This window comes from Denticeps clupeoides, chromosome 13 (assembly GCF_900700375.1).
Source record: "Denticeps clupeoides chromosome 13, fDenClu1.1, whole genome shotgun sequence".
Taxonomy (NCBI): domain Eukaryota; kingdom Metazoa; phylum Chordata; class Actinopteri; order Clupeiformes; family Denticipitidae; genus Denticeps; species Denticeps clupeoides.
Window position 1 is genome coordinate 4,232,038 of NC_041719.1, and position 21,646 is coordinate 4,253,683.

The following is a 21,646-nucleotide window of genomic DNA, read 5'->3' on the forward strand; positions in this document are numbered from 1 at the left end:
TTATCCTCTGTATTTGTGCCCTAATGGAGGCCATTCTATTCAAATCATACATTTATTGTGCCAGGATTTCCAAAGTCTAGCTTCGGAAGATCAATCAACCATTGATGGAGTCAGACCTTCATGTTTTTTTTCCCCACCCAACTTTATTTAGTCTCAATCTTCAATGGAGAATACAGTTTCATTCACTGTTGCTTACACTGATCGAACTCAATTGCACTTGTTTTAATCATTTACATAAAATTGGCAACATTTTGTTTCCTACAATCAATTCATTTCATACATGTGTATGTAAGTATATATAAAAAGAGGAATTATACACCCAATGCACACACTCATAAAACATACACACTTTCATTCCAGTATGCCCTATCTTCATCTACACATTATTTTCATGGGCAAAAAGGGAAAAACGTACACATATGCTGCAACAAATACACCCACACCCACAAAAAAAGGCATCATTGGACATTTCTTCCCCCATTTTAAAGCTGTGAATGTTAGATGATTTAGAATCAGGGTATCAGATTCCTTTCCTGGGGAAACTCGGCACGGAATAAAAAATAATTTTGTCCATTCCAAGCACTGGAGTTAAGAACGACATCAGGCGGAATAAAAGGATTCTCATCCAATGGAAAAAGAGCACCAGACACAGCTTTATTATAAAAGAGCTGGTTGAAAAAGGTAAGTTAATGCTGCTCTGATAGGCTAGGGCTCATTCTTTTATTCTAACATTTTAGAAACAAAAAACCCTGTGGAAAATAAATTCATACCCCACTAACAGGGGGGAAAAAAGACTTAATGCTGGTGAGAAAACAACACATACTTCCCATTTGGTGAAAGGTGGTGCTTGCTGCTGGGACGTATCAAACGGTCGTAATGTCATAATTCTCATATGCTCAAACATAAATAACTTACTTAAATCTCCAGCTGTAGCATTGTACAAGACTTAGAGACATTGAGTGCAAAAGGAAGAAAAATGAAAAGCCATTTATTCCATGGGGGCATAAGTGAGTGCCCAAGGACATCAGGGCCATTTAGACGTCCCTGCGGGCAGATGGCGGCAACAGAACATGACATTCAATTTTCAACGTAACGAAACATCGCCAATACAACCGTGATGGAGCATTTCTCAATTCATGATATGTACAATGCTTTTAAACAAGCGGACAAAGGAAAAAAAAAAAAAAAAAAAAAAAAAACTTCATATGGACATTTTACAATACAAATAATGTCCTCAACTCTTCATGCCACTTCACGTAAGAAACTTGTTCGACAGTTGAACAGCTCTGGGTTTGTGCATAGAACATGGCCGGCCTCTGCTCCACAGTTTGGTCGTGCACTTTCCTACGGTGCAGGCTGCCACCATCAGGGGAATCAAAATATGGGGCTTTCACATACGGGAAAGCCCCACTGTCTCTTAGATTTGATCACTCAAGGCACTGTGTTTCATTACATGGAGGGCTTGTGGATATGGACTGAGCCGGCACTGTTTGGTTCACCTCCATAGGTCTGCAGGACGGAACCAACAAGTGGAACAGACAAATGGCATTTGGTGCAAACGGTGAAGAATTGTGAAGAATTTGCCTGAGTCGAGCAGGCAACTAAAGTGCGTCCTGTGATGCATCTTATCTGAAGTCTGGATGATGGACAAGACCGGCAGGTCAAAGTCAGCCCCCTGCTGGCTCACTGCAAGTCCTGGGCCACTGAGACAGGACAGAATGAGACACAGTGGCCTTCCATCTTGCAAAAGAGTCTCCAGGAGGGACATGCTGTGGGAGGGACGGTGGAGGATATAGGGCAGGGTCAGGTGACAGCTTCAGAGCTTGTTGGCATACAGAGTGTCCTCCTCGCTCTCACTGTCGTCCTGGAACTCGTGGTTCAGCAGGGACTTTTTGGAGCCCATGGAGGTGAGGTGGATCTCATCCTCATAGTCGTCCCGGTGCTGCCGCAACCGGTGGAAACCGTCTTTCTGCCGGTTAGACTTGGCAGAGCAGACACACCATATGATGCAGGCGGTGACTATCAGAGCTGTCATGGACGCAGCTGGAAATAAGACAGACAAATTCAATCCTTCATATATTAATAAGCAGTGAATGGTCACACTGTGATGATACTGACAGTATATGTAAGTATAGATATATGTGTGTGTGTGTTTGTGTGATATATATATGTATATATATAGCTTACCAGCAGATGCCACCACAAACTCCCTTGGTAGGCCAAACATACGATTGTCCATATCAAACTCAATGATGATCGTACTGGCAGCCTCAAATGAGGACACCACCACCTGAAACACAAAATTATGATATTATGATATTGATATTATTAAACCAAAGTGACAGCCATGCTGGCTGAACCATGCGTGATGCAGAAAAAGCACACAGGCACCACATGAACACTACTTTAGACCTCGTCCACATGGACATTCGAAATGAATGACCATATGACCTTGTTTAACGTTTAATGTTAGTCAGGATTTTGGCAGAAATTGCATGCAGCATTTATTTGACATATTTGAACGCCTGCGTGATGTTTTGATTCGTTCCAATCAGAGGTCCTGCCTCCCTCCTTCACATTAGCATTTAAAATTACAGACACCAAAACAATGCATCCTCATTGTGGGACTGGCTAAAAGTGGATGTACAGATACAGTATTTGGGGATCACTAACACTTTACTTTACATTGCAGACGCTTTTATCCAAAGCAACTTACAGGAGGAAGACACCAGCAATTTTCGTTCGATTTCTATAGATTTTGAGTTTACAAAAACTAAGAGCCCTGATAAGGCCTAACTTGTCAGCAAAGAGCATGCTCGGAGATTGTTAAGTGCTAGACAAAGAAAATTGACCCTTTATTTCAGGAAGGCTCCCACATTACCAGTTCTGAAAGTTCACAGGTCCATCATTTCAGTCATTGTGCTGCTGCATTTTCATTATTAACCTGCTCAGCACTCTGCTAAAAACCTATTGATGTTTTAAATATACCAAATAAATGAAATACGCTTCAAATGAGAGAATTACCTCCTTCCGTTGCTGTTGGTAACCCTCGGCAATGGCCTCAATGCTGTGTGGTCCCGGGGCCAACAGGGCGTGGAAGTAGCCGCCCTCGGTGGTGAACACCTTCACTCCATTCAGCACGATCATGGCCCCCACTATGGGTTTCCCACTCTGGTCCCTTACCACGCCACGCACGCCTTTGTGCACCTGGCGGCCGAAAACAAGCCGGTCATCAGAAGCTCGGTGGTTATTACCTGGAGGGGCATGCGACACTCACCTCCACCAGCATGCTGAGCAGGGACTTCCTGTTCTCCTCCCACAGCGAGGCCAACTGGTTGGCGGGCGGAAACAGACAGCAGCTGGTGTACACGGTGATCTCGGGACAGTGGCCAAAGTCCACGCTGAAGTCCTGCGAGGCCACAAAGCACAAGCTTCAGGACAGCCAGGATGCCATTACTCTGGCACAAGGGCTCGCTCCACTTATTTATAAGATATATGAATACACTGCAATTTGGGAGTAGATTACAAAAATTCAACTGAATCATTGAATAAAATTGAAAATCTACCTTCATGCTGCCCATGTGACTGTGCTTCTCTGCTGCACGAAGAATGCCTTCTGGGATGTTGCTGGCTGAAGGAAGAAAAAAAAAAAACCCGCTATTTTTACAGAACATTATATAAACATAATTTACATTAAAAAAAGTTACGTTACGTACACTGACTGTCGCTGGGACACCTGGTGTCACCAAAGTGCATTCTGGGATGATTGTCAGCATATACGCTTGCCAAATATCTAAGAGTATCTTCATATTCAACTGAAAAAGAAAATAGTTTTAATTCATTTTACAATTCGCAAATAATTTTCACATTTAATCACTATAACAGTAAAAGAAAGCACTATATAGTTAACTCTACATCTCACAGCATGAAACACGAGAATATAATAAGCATGTAAATGTTTGTCACCATACCAGGCTGAACAGGCCTGTCATAGGGGTATGTAGCGAGAATGGAGCCTCCATCCAGGGCCACAGAGAGGGTGAAGCCCCTCTCCTGAATCAGGTCCATCACCGCATGGGTCTCGGGCTGGGCTTCCACCACACGCTGCGAGGCATTCCCTGCAAAGCAAAGAAACACATTGCGCATCCTAAATACAACATGCTCAGTGATATATCTGAACAGAACTTCAATGCAAATTCAAACCAGGAACCTACCGAAGAAGTCGGTGTCCAGGTCTTTGCCATGTGCATTGGACATGCCCACGCTGGAGGTACAATCCCCCTCTTTTGCCTGCTCACGGCCATCTGGGTTGATTGATGGTAAGATGACAATCCTGGTCTCATTGATGAGCTGCAGAGATGGATGGAATCAAAATAATAGTTTCAAACGAGGCTGTGTGACTGGATAAGAGTGTGTTGTGCAATGTGTCAGAGTTGGGGTACAGAAACCTACCCTGGTGATGGCAGGATTCTTGCCGTAGTTGATGCATAGGTACGCCGCGAACTCCAGGAGCAGCTCCGTCCCCACCGGGGCATTACCATGGATCCCAGCCACAAACCTGATCTTGGGCTTGGACGGTTCGGGGACCTTGGGGTTGTTGGAGATCTCCAGAGCCCAGATGGTCCTGACCTCGACACTCAGTCCCAGACTAGAGAGGAGAAAACCGGTTCTTTACTTTACTTTACTTTATTTGGCAGACGCTTTTATCCAAAGCGACTTACAATGGGAAGACACCAGCAATTCTCGTTCGATTTCTATAGAATATCAAGTATACAAACTAAGAGCCCTGATAAGGCTTAGACTTGTCATTGAAGAACATGCTCGGAGAGTGTTGGGTGCTAGACTAAGAAAATTATAATGTATTTATACATTTTGTATTTATTTGTTAAATGTGTATGCATGTGTATGTGTTAAATTTGTCTGTAATATTTTTGGAATAAGAAGGTTTTCACCTTCTCACCTTCACCAGGTTCGAGATTCAGAAAGGGTTTTAAGTCGAGCCATCTGTAACACTCATACACTGCAAGTGCTTACGAGTAAAAGTGATTGTTTTTTCCATTAGTACGCCACATGGTGACATCAAAATGTGTCCTATGGATTTAAGCCATCACCATAGTGGCCAGCCATGAAAGGAGCTCTGGGAGCAGTGTGTGGGGACAGTACCTTGATCGAGGTACCTTCAACCTTCTGGTTACGGATCCACTTCCTTACCCCCTAAGCCACCACTGCCCCCGAACTGCACAACACTAGCCTCATTTTATGAAGTACAGTAAGCAAGGAAGTAATTGGGCTTAAAATTCCCCTATTGTGAACATTTTTCTGCTTTTATATCGTCTTACTGCTCCCGTAATACTGTATTTGAAGACTCTTTCCGAAATTCAGACCACAATGATATTCCCCCAGATGTTAAGCAGTCTGAAATAATATAGTTTAATATTTAAGATTTTAAGTTTCCAGTTTGTGTTTTCACAATCTTATCTGACATTGAAAAGTAATACTTATTTGGATCTGATAATCCAATCAATAATTTCCAATGCATCCATCAGTCTTTATAGAGCCACCAAAAGGTGCAACCAAAGCCCTCAGAGCCGTGATTCCTCGTCCAGTTCAGGTTCTTGCTCTGTTCTCACTCTTTAATCCAATGCTGTGGAGCACTGATCCTCCATGGGAGAAAAATGTGGACTGATAACTTGAGAACCGGGTTGGGAATCACTGAACTAGTGAAAAATGGTGGACCTGTGTGGAGGAGAGTCTAGCCGTACTTGCGGAGTTTGGTGATGGTGGGGAAGTTGTACGTAAGGCCACGCAGGAACTCGGACAGATCCTTGTAGCCACGGTAACGGAAACTGCTCTTGGCGGCCGTGCTCTGGATCAGCTGGTCCAGGCCGGGCCCAACGGACAGCTCCTTGATGAAGTTCTGGAACGCCAGCTCTCCCCCTGTTGAACTGCCCGTCTCGTGCGAAACACGGGTCAGACGGAAGTCCACTTGCTCCACTCCGTTGTTCGGCACGGTGGCGTATATTTTCACTGGGCTGTACCTGAACGTTAGAAAGTTCATAAAAGATTTTGAAACGTAAAGACTCAGCAAACAGGACTTTGCATTGATATAAAAATTCCCCTTCATCCCACCCCTGTGCTGAGGCAGTCAGGTGATACGTTCCAGGAACCAGCAGCCTCCAGTAATCTCCGGTCTTGTACGTTCTGACAGGGTGATTGATCTCCTCTACTGTGATGGTGGCGTTCGGTATGCCTGTCCCGTCCTTGCTGTCAATCACCATCCCTCTCACTCCTCTGTGGACCTGTAGGCAGCACACACACACACACAATCAATCCAGGCAAACTGTGGACCTCAAGCACGGAAACGCGGAGGCGGAGAAGAACCGACATGGTGGATGTACTGCAGCAGGGCCCTGCGGTTCTGCTCCCAGTAAATGGGGAGATCACTGGCCGGTGGGTACTTCACACAGCCCAGCTCGATGGTCACCTCGAAGCAGTTAGTGTTCATATAATTCCAGTCCTGCATCCCACCTGCAGGCAGAGAAGGCAAGAAGACCTATAATCTTCGCACTTAGCACCACGTAGCCAAACTATTCAGTGCAATCATGGTGACTAACCTGGGACATTGTACCACTGCGCCCCGTTGGTAATACCTTCGGCAAAGTACTCATTGGGGTAGAGTTTTTCACAGGGGTGACCCTTATACATAAGGGGGTTTTCCTACAAAGAAAAGAAAAAAAAAAAAAAAAAAAAAACTTCATTACTTCATTTCATGCATTAAACCTGATGCATGTTTAGAGCTGTCAGGCGTACCCGAGAGTAGGCACGAGACACCATTTTAAAGACGTCGTCATCCGGAGACTTGCTGTACTGCGTCCGACCCTCGGGGTCGTCATCGAAAGGGTAGTTCACCACCAGGGAACCTGTAATAACAGTCGCCCCCCACCCTGTTACATCAGCCGCTCACAGGTACAACATGCAGGCAGCATTTTCTTGCGAACTCGCCTCCGTGTAGATTGGCGGAGAGCACAAACGGGTAGCTCCGCAGCCAGTTCATGACCGCGATGGTTTCCGGCTGCCTGGGGTCAGTGATGGTGCTGAACTGGTCTGGAAAGTTGCGGTTCAGGTCGTAGTTATTGCTGTTGTTGCGGCCCCTGTAGCCTCTGACGTCTCCTGTATCACCAGAAGACATTTAAACCAACAGGTACCGTGCACCTCAACATGTTCATATCAAACATAAATGATACTGCTCTGCTCAGTCATATTGACACCACAAATTTTCAATTCCATAACATAGGGATCCCTGTAATTGTAAACTTGACACTTGTCAGACAAAAAAAATTATCATCTTATCTTATATTATCGTCAAATCACCATTTTTGTGAAGAAAATGCTCAACGAACCGGCTGTTCAAGATCTTGGTTTAAAAATAAATTTAAAAAAGGAAGGACTACATGCCAATCTGTATCTTGGTACCTTTCAGTTGGTGAATAATTATTTCTTTAATAAACAATATTTATAAATGAGAGAGAGCCTGCAAGCATGAGTTTTCTTTAGTCAACAACATCTCAAAATGTACCTTCCATGCCCTTCTCGTAACCATCAGGGTTCATGGACGGCATGATGTGAATGCGCGTGGTGTTGACCAGCTGGGTCACCTCGGGGTCGCTGCCATAGTTACGGCACAGGTACTCGATGAGGTTGAGGAGGAGTTCACGACCCACCACCTCATTTCCATGCATGTTGCCAATGTATTTGAACTCTGGCTCACCTAAGAACATTTTGATAAAATAAAGCAATACATGAATGAAATGAGATAAAAAAAATAATAATAATAAAATAAAAAAAAAAAACAGAAAAAATGCGTTAATGCAATCTGAGCGGGGCCCTACCAGGCTCATGGACCCCGGGGTTGTCAGAGACTTCCATGACATAGAGATCCCTGTTCTCTACAGACGTGCCGATGGTGTACAGGCGAGTGATGGAGGGAAATTCGGTGGTGAACTTGCGGAGGAAGAGTCCCATGTCGGAGTAGTGGTGGTGCCGGAAGTCCTGCGGTTGGATTGCTTGGCTCGGGGCCTGGGTCGTAGCACCAGCTCCCTCATTGATCTCCGTGGTTTCTCCATTGCTGCCCTCATGGGGAGCGGGTGACGTGTGAGTGAGAGGAGTGGTGGCTGTAATGGTGACGAGTGGTGATAATCCATCTACGTGGTCGTCACTACCCAGGGGAGCCAAGGTAAAGTTGAGCTCTGTGGCTTTATCCTCCACCACCAGAACATTGGAAGCCATCATGGGCATGTACCTAATCAGAAAAAACAGTTACTATAGTACTAAATCTGAAGCATGAAAAACAATTTAGAACGTTCCTTACATGCACGGTCATGGAAGAACAGTGTAATAATTGATCCCAGCATTAACCATTAATCCATTAACACAACGTGTTGTGTAACGCTCACCCAGTGGCTGCGGCGGTGATGTTGTATGTCCCGGGCAGGAGCAACCGATAATAGTCTCCAAAGCGTCCAGTGGTTAAGTTGTGATTAATGCCGGCCACCAGTATCCTGGCGTCCACCAACGCAGAGCCATTCCTGGCTTCCTTAACGAAGCCCCGCACCCCAATGTGCACCTGCGATAAAAAAAAATAAAAATAATAATAATAAAAATTGCATGTGTTTGCAGACATCGTTTGTCCTTCAGATGTGCTGCTGCTTGTCTTCACCTTCTCCATGTACGCCAGCAGGGCCTCTCGGTTGTTCTCCCACTCGGCGCGCAGCTGGGACGCAGGGGGGTATTTGCAGCAGCTCAGCTCCATCGTGATTTCCAGGCAGTTTCCTCGCAGGAAGTTGAAGTCCTGCATGCCCCCTGCGCGGAAACAAGGCGGGAGGTTGGATTCTACCACTTACTACCATTGTGTCCCTGAGCAAGACACTTAACCCTGAGTGTCTCCAGGGGGGGGGACTGTCCCTGTAACTACTGATTGTAAGTGTCTCTGGATGAGGGCGTCTGGTGAATGCTGTAAGTGTAAACTGGATGCAGTGGCCGCCACACTGTGGTCAGGCTTCTCCGTGAGGACACCGCGTGCCAGGCTGGACAACTGCCACACTCCATGGGAGGTCACACGATACCGAGCCACGACAATGAAAAACCGACACCCCCTCTTGGACAAACTGCCCTCCCGGCGTCCCCGCCCAGTTCTCTCAGTCAAGCAAACATGAGTCACAAAGTCGGCTCAGCAAACGGAACTTTTTACGCAAGAGGGCCAGCAAAGGTAAGAACAAACCAACCCACCCTGCACTCAAAATAGCCCTCAAATTTCCCCCTAACGGCATGCTGGATTTCAACAGGGCAGAGGTGGCAAAAGAAAAAATAACTTCAACCATCCAATAATTCCAAGCATTCCCTCCAAAAAAAAAATAAAACTACGGTGGAACTACAAAATTCTGTTTTTAACCTGTAATTATGACTCCCAACAATTCCGCAGAATTAACGTGTTAATGCGCTGAAAAGCCCCGCAAGGTCATGTAATCCTAATTTTAGTCCAGTGAGCACAGAGCTCTGCCGAAACACGCTGTAGTAACTTCGTGCAACTCCGTACAGGCAGGAGAGGAAACTTATCGCAAAAACCCAGACTCAACCCCAGGCCTGGTCCGCGGGGCCGAACGTGCACTGATGACGGACGAGCCGCGGAACAGGAAGGGCCAGGCTCCAGGCGGCTGCTGCGTTTCAACGCCGTCTGACAATACATGGCCAACAAGAAATCGGAATTTCTTTGTGATGAATCCAAATCCATCAAATATAAAAGATGGAAATAACATCTTCTAATTTGCTCCTATACGTTACGCACCTCGGCTGGTTTGCAGCTCCAATCATATTCAGAATAGTTTTTTTTTTTACTTCTAGTGTAACAGCACTCATGAAATTCTGTATTCCAGGTCATTTTGTTGCTAATAAAAAAAAAAAAAAGCTGCATATATATCCAGTTTATTGAAATTGTGAGCACATGGTGGCACTAAATATTTAATAATGATGAGGCATTCGTATAATAGATGCTAACTGCAGGCTCTGTGACGCGCTGCGCTCTGGACGTAAAAACGTGTGCGAGTTACGGCACCTGGGGGGGCACAGAGAGGTCAGTCAGCCGGAGCTCGGAGCAAACGGCGTCCAGACAAAAGCAGCCACGCCCAACCGGCACATCCGCGACCGCCCCATAATTACAGCTCCGCACGCCTGCGTGAGGAACGCCGGCGACTGAGCCCCGCCCGAACACACACACACACACACACACACACACACAGGGCTGGTAGTGCAGCTGATGTGTTTATCCGGAATGAGTTCCTGCTGCCGGGGAGGGTGAACAGGACATGCATCCCCCCCCCCCGCCCCTCACATGCATTTCACACAAATTATGCAACGCTTGTGACAGTAGAGGCGACGACCGACATCTGCCGCTCAGCATAAGAAGCCGTCGCGTCTTCATGTTTTACAGCGAGTTACAACGGGAGCAGCACTGAACCAAGTCCTCAAGTTAAATATTAAGCGTGACACAATGCAGTGGGGACAAAACACACACACACACACACACACACACACACTCACACTCACACAATAATGATAAATCATTGACTGTAAAGGCCTAACAATGGAGGGGAATGCATAAGAACCGAAACCTGAACCTCCGGCCTGAACACCCACGGCCCTCTCCACGAACATGAAGCTGAAAGTGGCCGTCCCGCCGGGGTCAGGCCGGCAGCTTCACATTACACGCGGCGGAGCAGCCCTGTAAACCCCAGGGCATTTCTGGGGTCGGGTTCCAGCCAGACGGAGCTCTCTCTCCATCCGACGAGGGACGGCGGGATCGAGAAACCTGAGAAATGGAGGCGACTCCGCTCGCGATGGCAAGACTCTTCTGGATAAAATTGATATATTAAACGCTTTAACCAGGAAGTCCTCGACGTCTTTGGCAGGGAGGGAATATCAAATATCAAGACATGTACGATGGTGCTATTCTGCTACCGTATAATGTCCCCAGCAGACAAAGGCAAGAATAGCTGCTATGGCAAGAGAGATATTCGCTTTAATTCATATTTTGCAGAAAAAAGAAAAGAACCTCTCTCTCACCAGACACGTCGTACCACTCGGCACCGTTGGTGATCCCATCCTTGAAAACCTTGCCGGGCTCGTCCTCGCACTTGGGCTCGCCTTTCTCCATCGCGGGGTTGTTGGCGGCGTAGACGCGCGCCAGGTACCTGAAGAGGGCGTCGTCCGAGGAGCGGCTGTAGTGGCCCTCCTGGTCGTGCGCGGCCGAGTCGTCGAAGGGGTAGCTGGCCACGACCGTGCCGCCGTGCAGGTTCCCGGACAGGACGAACCTAAAGAGCACATTTCTTCAGTTTCCCGGCCCATGGATCTATCCACCGATCTATCTAGGGGCAGTGGTGGCCTAGCGGTTAAGGAAGCGGCCCCGTAATCAGAAGGTTGCCGGTTCGAATCCCGATCTGCCAAGGTACCACTGAGGTGCCACTGAGCAAAGCACCGTCCCCACACACTGCTCCCCGGGCGCCTGTCATGGCTGCCCACTGCTCACTCAGGGTGATGGGTTAAATGCAGAGGACAAATTTCACTGTGTGCACCGTGTGCTGTGCTGCTGTGTATCACATGTGACAATCACTTCACTTTATTTACTTTATTTATAGTGCAGTGTGATGTCGGCGTCACCGTCCCAGTGTGACCATACCCAAGTGCCACATCGCAGGATCTGTTAACTACTCCATTAAAAATGAAACAAAGAAAACTATTACGACACGACATATTATTGAAATCAGTCACCAAGGTGACATTTAGGGCATTTATCAGTATTTACGGGGTCTGAACCAGAAACGCCTAATTAATTCATTTAAGTAATTATTAATTAGTATGTCATCTTTCAGCCCAGTTACTTGTTATCCAGGATCCACTTGATCACGGCGGCGACCTCGGGGGCGTCTCCTTCCCGGACACCGGCGCCGTCGAACTGGTCCGGGAAGCTCCGGTTCAGGTCGACGTGCTCGGCGTTCTCGCGGCCGCCCGCCTTGCCCACGCAGTCCCCCTCCACGGACACCTCGAAGCCGTCCGGGTTCATGCTGGGCAGGACGTAGACGTCCGTGGTGTCCAGCAGCCCCGTGAGCCGCGGGTCGGAGCCGTAGCCGGCGAGCAGGTGCTCCACCAGGTAGACCAGCACCTGCCTGGACACGGTCTCGTCGCCGTGCATGTTGCCCACGTACTTGAACTTGGGCTTGCCGGGCGCGTCGGCGCCGGGCTCCCGGGTGAGGCGCATGACCCACAGCTCCCGGCCCTGCACCGAGCGGCCGATGCTGGACAGCCGGGCGACGTGCGGGAACCTGTCGGCCAGCGACGTGAGGAGGCCGGTGAGGGCGTCGTAGTTGTAGTACCTGCCGTAGGTTTCCGCGGCCGCGCCGAGGGAGCCGACGGAGGCCAGGAGGAGAAGGAGGCCCGAGAGCGAGAGGTGCGTCGCCCTTGGCGCCATGCCTCCGAGAGCCGACCGGCCTGACGGTCCACCGCAAAGAAAATAAAAATTCTATATATATAATAAAACAAAACAAAGATCTTGTAAACACTCCCTACGGTGGGAGCGCTTTTAACATACTTCCGGTTAACCCTTCGAGGGGCGTACACAGACTAATGGGCGGGGCTTGTTCTTAAAGGCACAGCACGCAATTATTTATATTTACATTTTTCTGCGATTCGTCAGACCCGCTGATGTCCTCATCGGGGTTAAGTGTGACACGACTACCACCCTTTTTTAGTATTAACAAAAGAATCTGAATCAGAAAACTTTATTAGGAAGGAAATTGCTTTAAACTTGCTACAAGTACACAGAGGGGAAGACATACAGTACGGGCCAAAAGTTTGGACACACCTTCTCATTCAATGAGTTTTCTATATATTCATGACCATTTACGTTGGTAGATTCTCACTGAAGGCATCAAAACTATGAATGAACACGTGTGGAGTTATGTAATTAGAAAAAAGTGGAGACCTGGCCTCCACAGTCACCGGACCTGAACCCAATCCAAAAAAAAAAAAAAAAAGATCCAGATGGTTTGGGGTGAGCTGGACCTCAGAGTGAAGGCAAAGGGGCCAACAAGTTCTAAACACCTCTGGGAACTCTTTCAAGACTATTGGACAAGCATTTCAGGTGACGACCTCTTGAAGCTCATTGAGAGAATGGCAAGAGTGTACAAAGCAGTAATCAGAGCAAAGGGCGGCTATTTTGAAGAAACTAGAATTTAAAACATGTTTTTAGTTATTTTTGTTAAGTACATAACTCCACATGTGTTCATTCATAGTTTTGATGCCTTCAGTGAGAATCTACCAACGTAAATGGTCATGAAAATAAAGAAAACACATTGAATGAGAAGGTGTCCAAACTTTTGGCCTGTACAGTGCAATGTACATAAAGTGTATGTACAAGATATACAACAAGTGCACAGAGAGACCGAGGGACAGACATACATCGCAGGATCTGTTAACTACTCCATTAAAAATGAAATAAAGAAAACTATTACGACACGACATTAGTATAAATAAAAGTAAAATAAAAATAAGCATTAAAATAAGTATGTAAGTATGTAGTACTGTACATTATGTAAGAGTTACAAGTTAAGACTCGATAAGTGAGTTATTGCTCGGTATTAAGCAGATGCACTTGCCTAACAGATGTTTGTTCCAGTCTTAAAAATATCAATTGTGTCATTTAATGAGCTGAACGTTTATTGGCAGTCCTAGTGACACGCCATCACACAACATACTTAATTATGTGCAGGCGCATTGCCATATAATGCTTTCTTTCACAGCCAGATCATGTTTGTCATGCCATCAGTGGCCTTGTTATCAGTAGAGTTGCGGCGTCAAGGTGTGTTTTATCACAGCCATGCAACATTGTGCGTAGAGACTGTGTTGAGCTGTGTTTTTCACATAAAATGCCCCATTCAGCCCACATAGAACCTCTTTAGCGGTCTGCTGGCCGTTTTGAGGTTTACTTTTTACCGTTAAATATTTCATGAAACTTAATACTGTGAATACCCTTTATGGGCTGCTTCTACCAACAAACCCATTCCCAAAACGTATAGAAGTATAGAATTGTAAATTTACACTGAAATCATGTAATTGTTATTACGCTGGATTCACAATGGAAATGTGAAGAAGTACAGTGATGGGGGATTTCAAACTGAAATGCGGTTAATTTGATGAAAAAAAATATACATATACACTATTCTCCTAGGGATGTATTCCCCGGAAGACATGCTGGTCAGTGTGCTCACTGTTGCATAGCACTGGGTTTGATTAGCATGTATATAAAACTGGGTCATAAAATGTGTCATTTACTGTATGTGTCATTTACTGTATATTTTATTTACTTTTGTTGCAATTTCTGCATTGGCCACTGGGTGGCTCGCATAACAATAGAAGATGTGGTGTAGATGCTCTGTCCAAACCTAACCCCAGACCTGTCCCCCTCCACCCCCACTTTCTGGGAGCTTGCACTGGTTAGTGTTAGAGGACGAGTGCACAACCAACACATCGCATTTGGTGTTTATGCTCATACTCTTTATTGATCACTTTTGCACATTTATGCACGTGACAATGATAAGGAGCAAAGCCTGAGTCTCATCACTGATGCCCACAGATGTGATGTGATTGGGCATTTTTCTCTCACTTTTCTTTGCGTGGTGGGAAAAAAAGTGCTGTAGACATAATGTTTTTAGCACCAGATTGTCAGAGTGTGGTCTTTGAGGTCTAACAAGCTTGGAATGATGGGGAATGATGAGGAGGAGGGATTGGAGGGAGGAAGAAGGACGCTGCTCCGCTCACTGCTGGATGCGGCGGAGGGACTGGACCTGGAAAGTCTGAGCGTGGGACCCCCACTCTCTGTAATGTTTGTACTCGCCTCCATGACGATCGCACTCCAAAATGTACTGGTAGCCACGGTAACCGGGGTACTGATAGCACACCCAGCTAATAAAAGGGGATGGAAAAAAAGGAAGGGACACGGGAAAATCATGGCTCCAGTTACACGAGTCTTACATCAGTTCGATTTTTCTCACATTTATCTTTTCGATTTTTATACTCACGCTCCACTCTGAACCTGCATCGATCCAATTTCGTTGTTAGGCCAGCCCATGGCCTGAAGAGAGGGGTAGTCATCATTCATTTCCCACTGGCGACCAATGAAGTTCTCCCGCTCAAACACAACAATCTTGGACTCCTTATGGTTCTGCATAGAGGTCATGGAGGTAATAATTTGTCTTTGCACGACCTCTCTGCTCCACCATAACCCTCTCCAACGTTGGCTTAAAGAAGACACTTTGTAAGTCATTGTGTGAAATAAGCCGCGTCCTTACCGCGGAGCAGATTGGGCGGAAGGACATCAGTCTCTCGATGTGGTAAGCGTTGCTGCCACTCCAGGACTCCCAGCGTGGGTAGTCACCCCTCTCCAGCACAAACTGCTGCCCGCAGAAGCTGGAATGCTCGTAGCCCGCCCAGCTGCACGACGACAGGCACAGGCATGGGGTGAGGCGGCGTACCGAGCGCACAGTATTTCGCATTCTCCAAAGAAGACTGTATTATTTTAGTTTAATTAAGAGTCTTTTCAAAAATTGCATACTTTAATCCTGTGGATTGGGCCAATACTGATTTTCTTTAACAATACTGTTAAGCATCTTCTGATGTTGGTTCTCAAGTAAAGTAAAGAGAAACCTTTGAACTCACGCTCCACACTCCACCTTCAGGGAGCGGATGTTGTCAAAGCCACAGTCCATGATGTTCTGGCACGATGAGGTGAACTCCATGCGCTTGCCTTGGAAGTTCTCCTGGTCGTACACCGTGATCTGGACGAACAGGCACCGAGGCAGTCAGGGAACCTGTCCCACAGTAGCACCTTCCACTGGGACCCGTCCCTTCCCTCGATTAATACATTTGTCAGTTTTGACTCACCTTCCATGGTCCCATAGGCATGGGATTAGTCAGAGCCATCCTCTCAGATTTCCCAGTGCAGACTTGACCTGTGGATCAACGTCTCTGCTGCATTACCATGCCATATCTCGCTCAAAACAGTGCATGCAAGTACCTGCCAGCTGCACATTTCAGATGTTACTGAATAAAGTTTCAGGCAGTATTGCGTGTGTCTTTAGTTCAGTTCTATACCATCTACGGCAAACAGAGACGGATCTTTGAATTTGATGTGAGTTTTGAATGTGAAATTATTTTCAGGAGCCGTATCATAAATTCACCATTTTGATATGGATAAAAAACACGTCTTTGCAAGCATGCTAGTCTGGAGTTTTTTTAGGGGGCATTCAAGGTGGTCTTTTGACACACTACCGTACCAACTATCTTTTTGCAGATCAGCAAAATGCAAAATGGAAAATGCCATCAATGGCTAAAAACGACTGTGCTTACCTGACCTACCCAAAAAATAGCTGCGTGCGTTCAGGGGGCTCCACACAACGGTGTCCTGACCCCCCGATAAACAGGCCTATTTATACATGGCCTGTCTGAATGGCGCCGAGGACTACTGGCCGGGCAGCAGTCAGCAGAATGCAGCGGGCCGCATTGTTCCCGACTGAGCCGTCGGCTTTAGCTGCCTGCTCCATGTGGCTGGGCGAGCAGGGCACCATGCCCAGTGCCGAGTCGCAAAAGTCTGGCTCCCATGACAACCACGGTCATACGTGCTCGGGAGGAGCCAAAGTCGGAGACAAAGAAGAAAAGCACCCAGCTTGAAGAACAATTTGATTTTATTCAGATTTTTTTCTTAACACAAATCATACCTAGTAAAATACAGATTGAATTCCAAAATATATGTAAATCCTCTCCTGCAAAATGATGGTCTCCATCAAACCCACCTGTCCACCACAAATACAATTTCAAACCATGTTCCCAATGCTAGGGTGCTCAGAAATCTTTAAAATTCTCCACAGCCACCCACACCTACTGGACCTACACTGACGTCCCGCTCTTTCGCTCTCATGGGCGACATGCATGCACACACACATACACCCATACACACACACCCCTTTAGCATGCATGCACGGCCCACTCCTTTCATTCTATGCAAAACGTCCTCCTATTCATGGTATGGAAAAGGGCCCATTGTGAGTCAGGTTATGTGAACTGGACGTGGCTCATTCACTGAAGCAACATATCGTTGTTATTGAAAGGATCAATGTGCCATCCCCTCTAACACAGGGACAACCGCAGAATAATCTGTTCAGTTCATCAGTTATTTATTTTATTTTTACGGCATTTACCAGACGCCCTTAACCAGGGCGACTTACAATCAGTAGTTACAGGGACAGTCCCCACCTGGAGACACTTAGGGTTAAGTGTCTTGCTCAGGGACACAATGGTAGTAAGTGGGATTTGAACCTGGGTCTTCTGGTTCACAGGCGAGTGTGTTACCCACTAGGCTACTACCACCCGTCGTTATGTGCGTGTCATGGCCGCGCAGTGGAATTCATTGAATGCTCTGCTGTGCTGGCTGCTGGCCCCACTTTCCCCGCTTCAGACCAGCTCTGATTAACAGCCAACATGGTAGCGCTAAACCCATCGATGCGCTGGTGCCGGTGCGAGCACAATGCCACCCAATACAATGACAGTGACACTTCACAAAGGACGGGGGTGGCGGCTAATGCCCTGAGGTCAGCAAATCGCTCGCTTGGCCACGAACCGGGCAGGACGGAGTGCGGGCGAGTGAGGGGGACAGAGGGGAGAGAGGACTGGCCGCTTTCTGCTGAAAGGGGTCGCGCGCCCATCGCGGGCCGCTAACAAAGCAACGCGCGGTGTCAGCAGGGCCCGACACACGAGTGCCCTCTCTACACCCCCGCCTCCGCTCCGAACGGGCACCACTCCCATCCAATAGCATGGCAGGGATCCAGACCTGCTCGCGAGGCCTGTATATATATATATGTATATATAACCCTGCGGCCGGCTGCATTGATCACTTCTCTTGGGGGCCCAACATTCCAGCTCCACTTGACAGCAGCATTTTGGTGAGATTTTTTTTCTGTTTCGGTCAAACATGGGAGGGCAGGGGATCAGACATGGGAAGGTACCTTGGCAGGTACCTTGAATGGACTCCCTTAATTTGGATATTCCCTCTGGATAATGCCTAACAGGATGCTGAGGGACACTTTATCACGGCTGTGACATCAAGAGCCCATACGATTTCACAGACCGTGGTAGTTAATGGCATATGGGGTGTTTCAGAATGAAGTTATGGTCACAGATATGGTTTTCACACAGGTAGCTATAGTGTGTTTTATTCATGTTAATCCATACAGAAGAAGGGCTGTTCACAGTCGGCTCTGATCTCAGTCTGATTGATCATCTCCCTTAAAAAAAATGGGACTGGTTGGGTGGAGCTGGATGAATGAATGTGGGCAGGGCATCGATGTCTGATGGACAGCGAAATAATAGACGATGCAGCGATAATAGAGAGAAAATATTTTACTGAAGCACTTAACCATGTTATGATAATACAGAATAACGTGATGACTATAGACAATTTTCTACTTTATAATTTTTTTCTTTGTGTTGTGTGTCCAACCGCAGCCTCAGCCATGTCTCACTCTGGAGTTCAAGGCAGCATCGGAAGCCACCCCGCCGTGGGGCTCCGCAACCATGTAGTAGGTCAACTTTCTAGAAGAATCTTCTGCATTATTATGCATGCAACCTAGCGTGCCTCAAAGAGCCGCATTTGCAATAACAAACATTTTGGCGCAACGTATAGAACAACAAAACATCAAAGTTCATTTTCTGAAAAGACAAACTTTCAGTGCGTTATATGGGGACATGGCAACTGAAGACAAATCTGATCTGAGCGTTTTTTTTGTTCAATCAGATGTACGTCTACGAGTTTGAGAACTTCCAAGGACGCATGATGGAGCTGTTCGGGGAGTGCCAAAACCTGTGTGACAAAGGCTTTGACAGAGTCAGATCCATCAGGGTGGAGTGTGGACCGTAAGTTTCAAGGCAGACATTTTGAATGATTGCAACGATGCAGATTCGCACACGAAAGAGAAACATGTCACCCCCCCACCCCCCCTTCAGCTGGATGGGGTACGAGCAGCAGAACATGTGTGGTGAGATGTTCATGCTGGAGAAGGGAGAGTATCCTCGTTGGGACACCTGGTCCAACAGCTACAGGTGTGACTGCCTGATGTCCGTCCGGCCCGTTCGTATGGTAGGTGCAGACCGCTTCCATGTCTCAACCCAATGGATCTTAGTGTGACAAACTATGTTGGAATGTTTTGAGTTTTTTATCATATTGTCTGTGGATGTCCAGCATGATGTTAGATCTTACATTAGCATTAGTTGCTTTGTCCATAGCTGTGCGGGATGAATGTGCACATGCAAAGGTCTGAATCTTCTCAGATGATGATTCATTTTTCTGCTTCAAAACAGGATTCACAGGATCACAAGATTTGCCTGTTTGAGTGCAACAACTTCGAGGGACGTAAAATGGAGGTGTGCGATGAGGACATCCCCAGTCTGTGGTCCTATGGCTTCCAGGACAGAGTAGGAAGCATCCAAGTCACTGGTGGAACGTAAGTCTGGTTAACGGCAACCGGTGAAATGTTTGTGCAGGCCAGGCCGTAACAAAGCTGGTGCCCTAGGCAAGATTTTAGGTGGTGGCCTCAGAACGCAGCCAGAACATCACTTTTTAACACCGTTCTACCACCAAGCGGGTTGAGCAGCATTTTTTTTTTTTGGCGTCACCTTTAAAAACCGAACATAATTGGCCATGTCGGCATGCCATAGTGGAGGGGTTACGTATCTCTATCATAATTACTGCTACAACTTAATAGGCTTTGCCAAGCACTTTAATTCATGTGGGTTTTTATATTAAGACACATTAATAGCAAGTAGTTTTAAGAAACCTCTTCCTCCTTAGCACTTGCCTACGCTGTTTATGCCACGCATGTGCATGTGTCAATCTTCCCTTTGTTTCTTTCTGTAGATGGGTAGGATACCAGTACCCCGGTTACCGTGGTTTCCAGTACGTGTTTGAGTGTGGCCCCTTCAAGCACTGGAACGAGTGGGGAGCCCACAGCCCCCAGATTCAGTCCATACGCAGAGTGAGGGACATGCAGTCACACCGCCGTGGCTGCTTTGAGATGAGCGCATAGGAGGGAGGCTGGCCGAGGCCACTGGACAGAGTGACAAGGCCTGTGACAACGACCCCACGAAGACCTCCAGCCACCCCAAAAGATCTAGTGATGGTTCCCAACAGTCATTTTAGCCTTAATAATTCTGCCCTTCTGCTCTTATTTCCATATAAACATCACTGGCAACAGCAAGTTCTAATAGCTTGACTGTACTACAACTAGAAGACTGTGGGATTTACTGATTTGGTTTTATGATTGGCCACAATGTTCTACCTTCTGCAGTCCATTTTATTTAAATTTAATTTGATTCAATTTTTTCAACAAGCTTCATTCTGTGACATGCCAATGAATTTAGGGATATATCAGAGCGCCACCTACAGCTTCCGTCTGAGGAGAACATTACTGCCCTGTCACAAACCTGTAGTGGCAACACTGACCTAATGAGGGCGCTGTTTGCTAACTCTTTACTTGCCCTGGTCTGCCTCCCTTTGTGACTGACCCTCATAAATACTTGAGTTTTTTTTTTTTCAACACCAAGGGCGACCTTTCTCTTTTCTGGCTTTGAACGATGAGATGGTAGATCTGAGCGGGGATGACTGGAGGCAGGGGTACTGGGCAGTGGTGTGTGTGTGCATGTGTTTCTTTTTTGTGGACAGACTTGAGATCACCTAACCGGTGGATCCTGCAGTCATGTTACACTGTAATTTTCTCAGGGATGCTGGCATCTGGAAAGAAACGACACTTCCCCCCCCCAAAAAAAAAACCAACAATAAACTGCAAACTTCAGACCTGCAAAATTCAACTGAGTGTCCATGCAGCTTTTTAGGACGCATTCCATGATTAATCGTAATCTTAAATATAGAAATGGAGGGCATAGAAGCACAAACTCGGCACTGGAAATCATTTTTAAAGGTGCAAAGTTAAAGATTTTACCACCTGGTGAATTTCAACTCTATCACATAGGGGGCAGTATTTCACACTTTTAATAAATTGAAGGATGATCCCACCTCACCTCATTCAATGACCTCTTACTGTGAAACGCGCTCATAACTGGGTGGTGGTACCTTCAATATGAATGCCAGGAGGTTCGAATACGAACTGAGGCGCTTTTCGTGATAGGCGCTCACGGCGTACTTTGTATTTGTGAATCACACTCAGCACCTGTAGGGAGGGCCCATGAGCCAAACTACAAGATCTTGCACAACCCCGCTTCAGGCAACCTTGTCGATTACTCAGCGGCACTCCTTTTATACCGTGCCGGAATTTGGAGGACTACCTTGAGCTTGAGTGAACCTGTCATGCAATCAAATGGGTCGACAAAATAAGATGAAACTTTCCATGTATTCTTTCCAAAATGTACACTTCTCAGAAGGTAAATTAGACATGAAACAACGTAGAAACATTTCAATCTGCACTGTGCATATGCACCATGGAATTATACACGCACATATTTATATAGCGCACAGTGACATTCGCGTTTTGGGCCG

The 21,646-nt window shown here is 46.7% G+C and overlaps 3 protein-coding genes across 4 annotated transcripts; 1 reads left to right on the forward strand and 2 right to left on the reverse strand.

Annotated features, from left to right (window-relative positions):
• Positions 1-142: 142 nt before the first annotated feature.
• cpda (carboxypeptidase D, a) lies at positions 143-12,655 on the reverse strand. Its single transcript, XM_029001096.1, has 21 exons — positions 11,931-12,655; positions 11,116-11,363; positions 8,717-8,859; positions 8,454-8,623; positions 7,890-8,299; positions 7,577-7,768; positions 7,003-7,170; positions 6,811-6,920; positions 6,615-6,717; positions 6,386-6,528; positions 6,130-6,299; positions 5,763-6,038; positions 4,453-4,648; positions 4,215-4,350; positions 3,972-4,118; positions 3,717-3,815; positions 3,567-3,631; positions 3,278-3,409; positions 3,025-3,207; positions 2,188-2,290; positions 143-2,043 (listed from the first exon to the last, which is right to left on the reverse strand). Exons 1-21 carry the CDS (start codon positions 12,515-12,517, stop codon positions 1,817-1,819), a joined length of 4,008 nt encoding a protein of 1,335 aa, XP_028856929.1. The 5' UTR covers positions 12,518-12,655; the 3' UTR covers positions 143-1,816.
• Positions 12,656-14,579: 1,924 nt separating this feature from the next.
• On the reverse strand, positions 14,580-16,547 carry cryba1a (crystallin, beta A1a). Of its 2 annotated transcripts, none has more exons than XM_029001163.1 (6): positions 16,462-16,547; positions 15,988-16,055; positions 15,763-15,881; positions 15,396-15,537; positions 15,126-15,268; positions 14,580-15,009 (listed from the first exon to the last, which is right to left on the reverse strand). In XM_029001163.1, exons 2-6 carry the CDS (start codon positions 16,024-16,026, stop codon positions 14,862-14,864), a joined length of 591 nt encoding a protein of 196 aa, XP_028856996.1. In that variant the 5' UTR covers positions 16,027-16,055; positions 16,462-16,547; the 3' UTR covers positions 14,580-14,861. The 2 variants fall into 2 exon arrangements, with proteins under 2 accessions (XP_028856996.1, XP_028856995.1); XM_029001162.1 differs by having other exon boundaries at positions 16,453-16,536.
• Positions 16,548-17,960: 1,413 nt separating this feature from the next.
• On the forward strand, positions 17,961-20,956 carry crybb1l3 (crystallin, beta B1, like 3). Its single transcript, XM_029001161.1, has 6 exons — positions 17,961-18,041; positions 18,604-18,677; positions 18,893-19,011; positions 19,102-19,234; positions 19,456-19,598; positions 20,012-20,956. The coding sequence occupies exons 2-6, from the start codon at positions 18,612-18,614 to the stop codon at positions 20,178-20,180; spliced, it is 630 nt and encodes a 209-aa protein (XP_028856994.1). The 5' UTR covers positions 17,961-18,041; positions 18,604-18,611; the 3' UTR covers positions 20,181-20,956.
• The last annotated feature ends 690 nt before the right edge of the window (positions 20,957-21,646 follow it).

Coding starts and splice junctions, on each gene's coding strand:
- cpda (XM_029001096.1), bottom strand. CDS start 12,517: ATGGCGCCAAGGGCGACGCACCTCTCGCTCTCGGGCCTCCTTCTCCTC. Junction 7,171..7,576: donor TTACGAGAAGGGCATGGAAG/GTACATTTTGAG, acceptor CTGGTGATACAG/GAGACGTCAGAGGCTACAGG. Junction 4,351..4,452: donor AGAATCCTGCCATCACCAGG/GTAGGTTTCTGT, acceptor CCATCTCTGCAG/CTCATCAATGAGACCAGGAT.
- cryba1a (XM_029001163.1), bottom strand. CDS start 16,026: ATGGCTCTGACTAATCCCATGCCTATGGGACCATGGAAG. Junction 15,882..15,987: donor TGCCTATGGGACCATGGAAG/GTGAGTCAAAAC, acceptor CTGTTCGTCCAG/ATCACGGTGTACGACCAGGA. Junction 15,269..15,395: donor TCCGCCCAATCTGCTCCGCG/GTAAGGACGCGG, acceptor ACCTCTATGCAG/AACCATAAGGAGTCCAAGAT.
- crybb1l3 (XM_029001161.1), top strand. CDS start 18,612: ATGTCTCACTCTGGAGTTCAAGGCAGCATCGGAAGCCACCCCGCCGTG. Junction 19,235..19,455: donor CCGTCCGGCCCGTTCGTATG/GTAGGTGCAGAC, acceptor GCTTCAAAACAG/GATTCACAGGATCACAAGAT. Junction 19,599..20,011: donor ATCCAAGTCACTGGTGGAAC/GTAAGTCTGGTT, acceptor TTCTTTCTGTAG/ATGGGTAGGATACCAGTACC.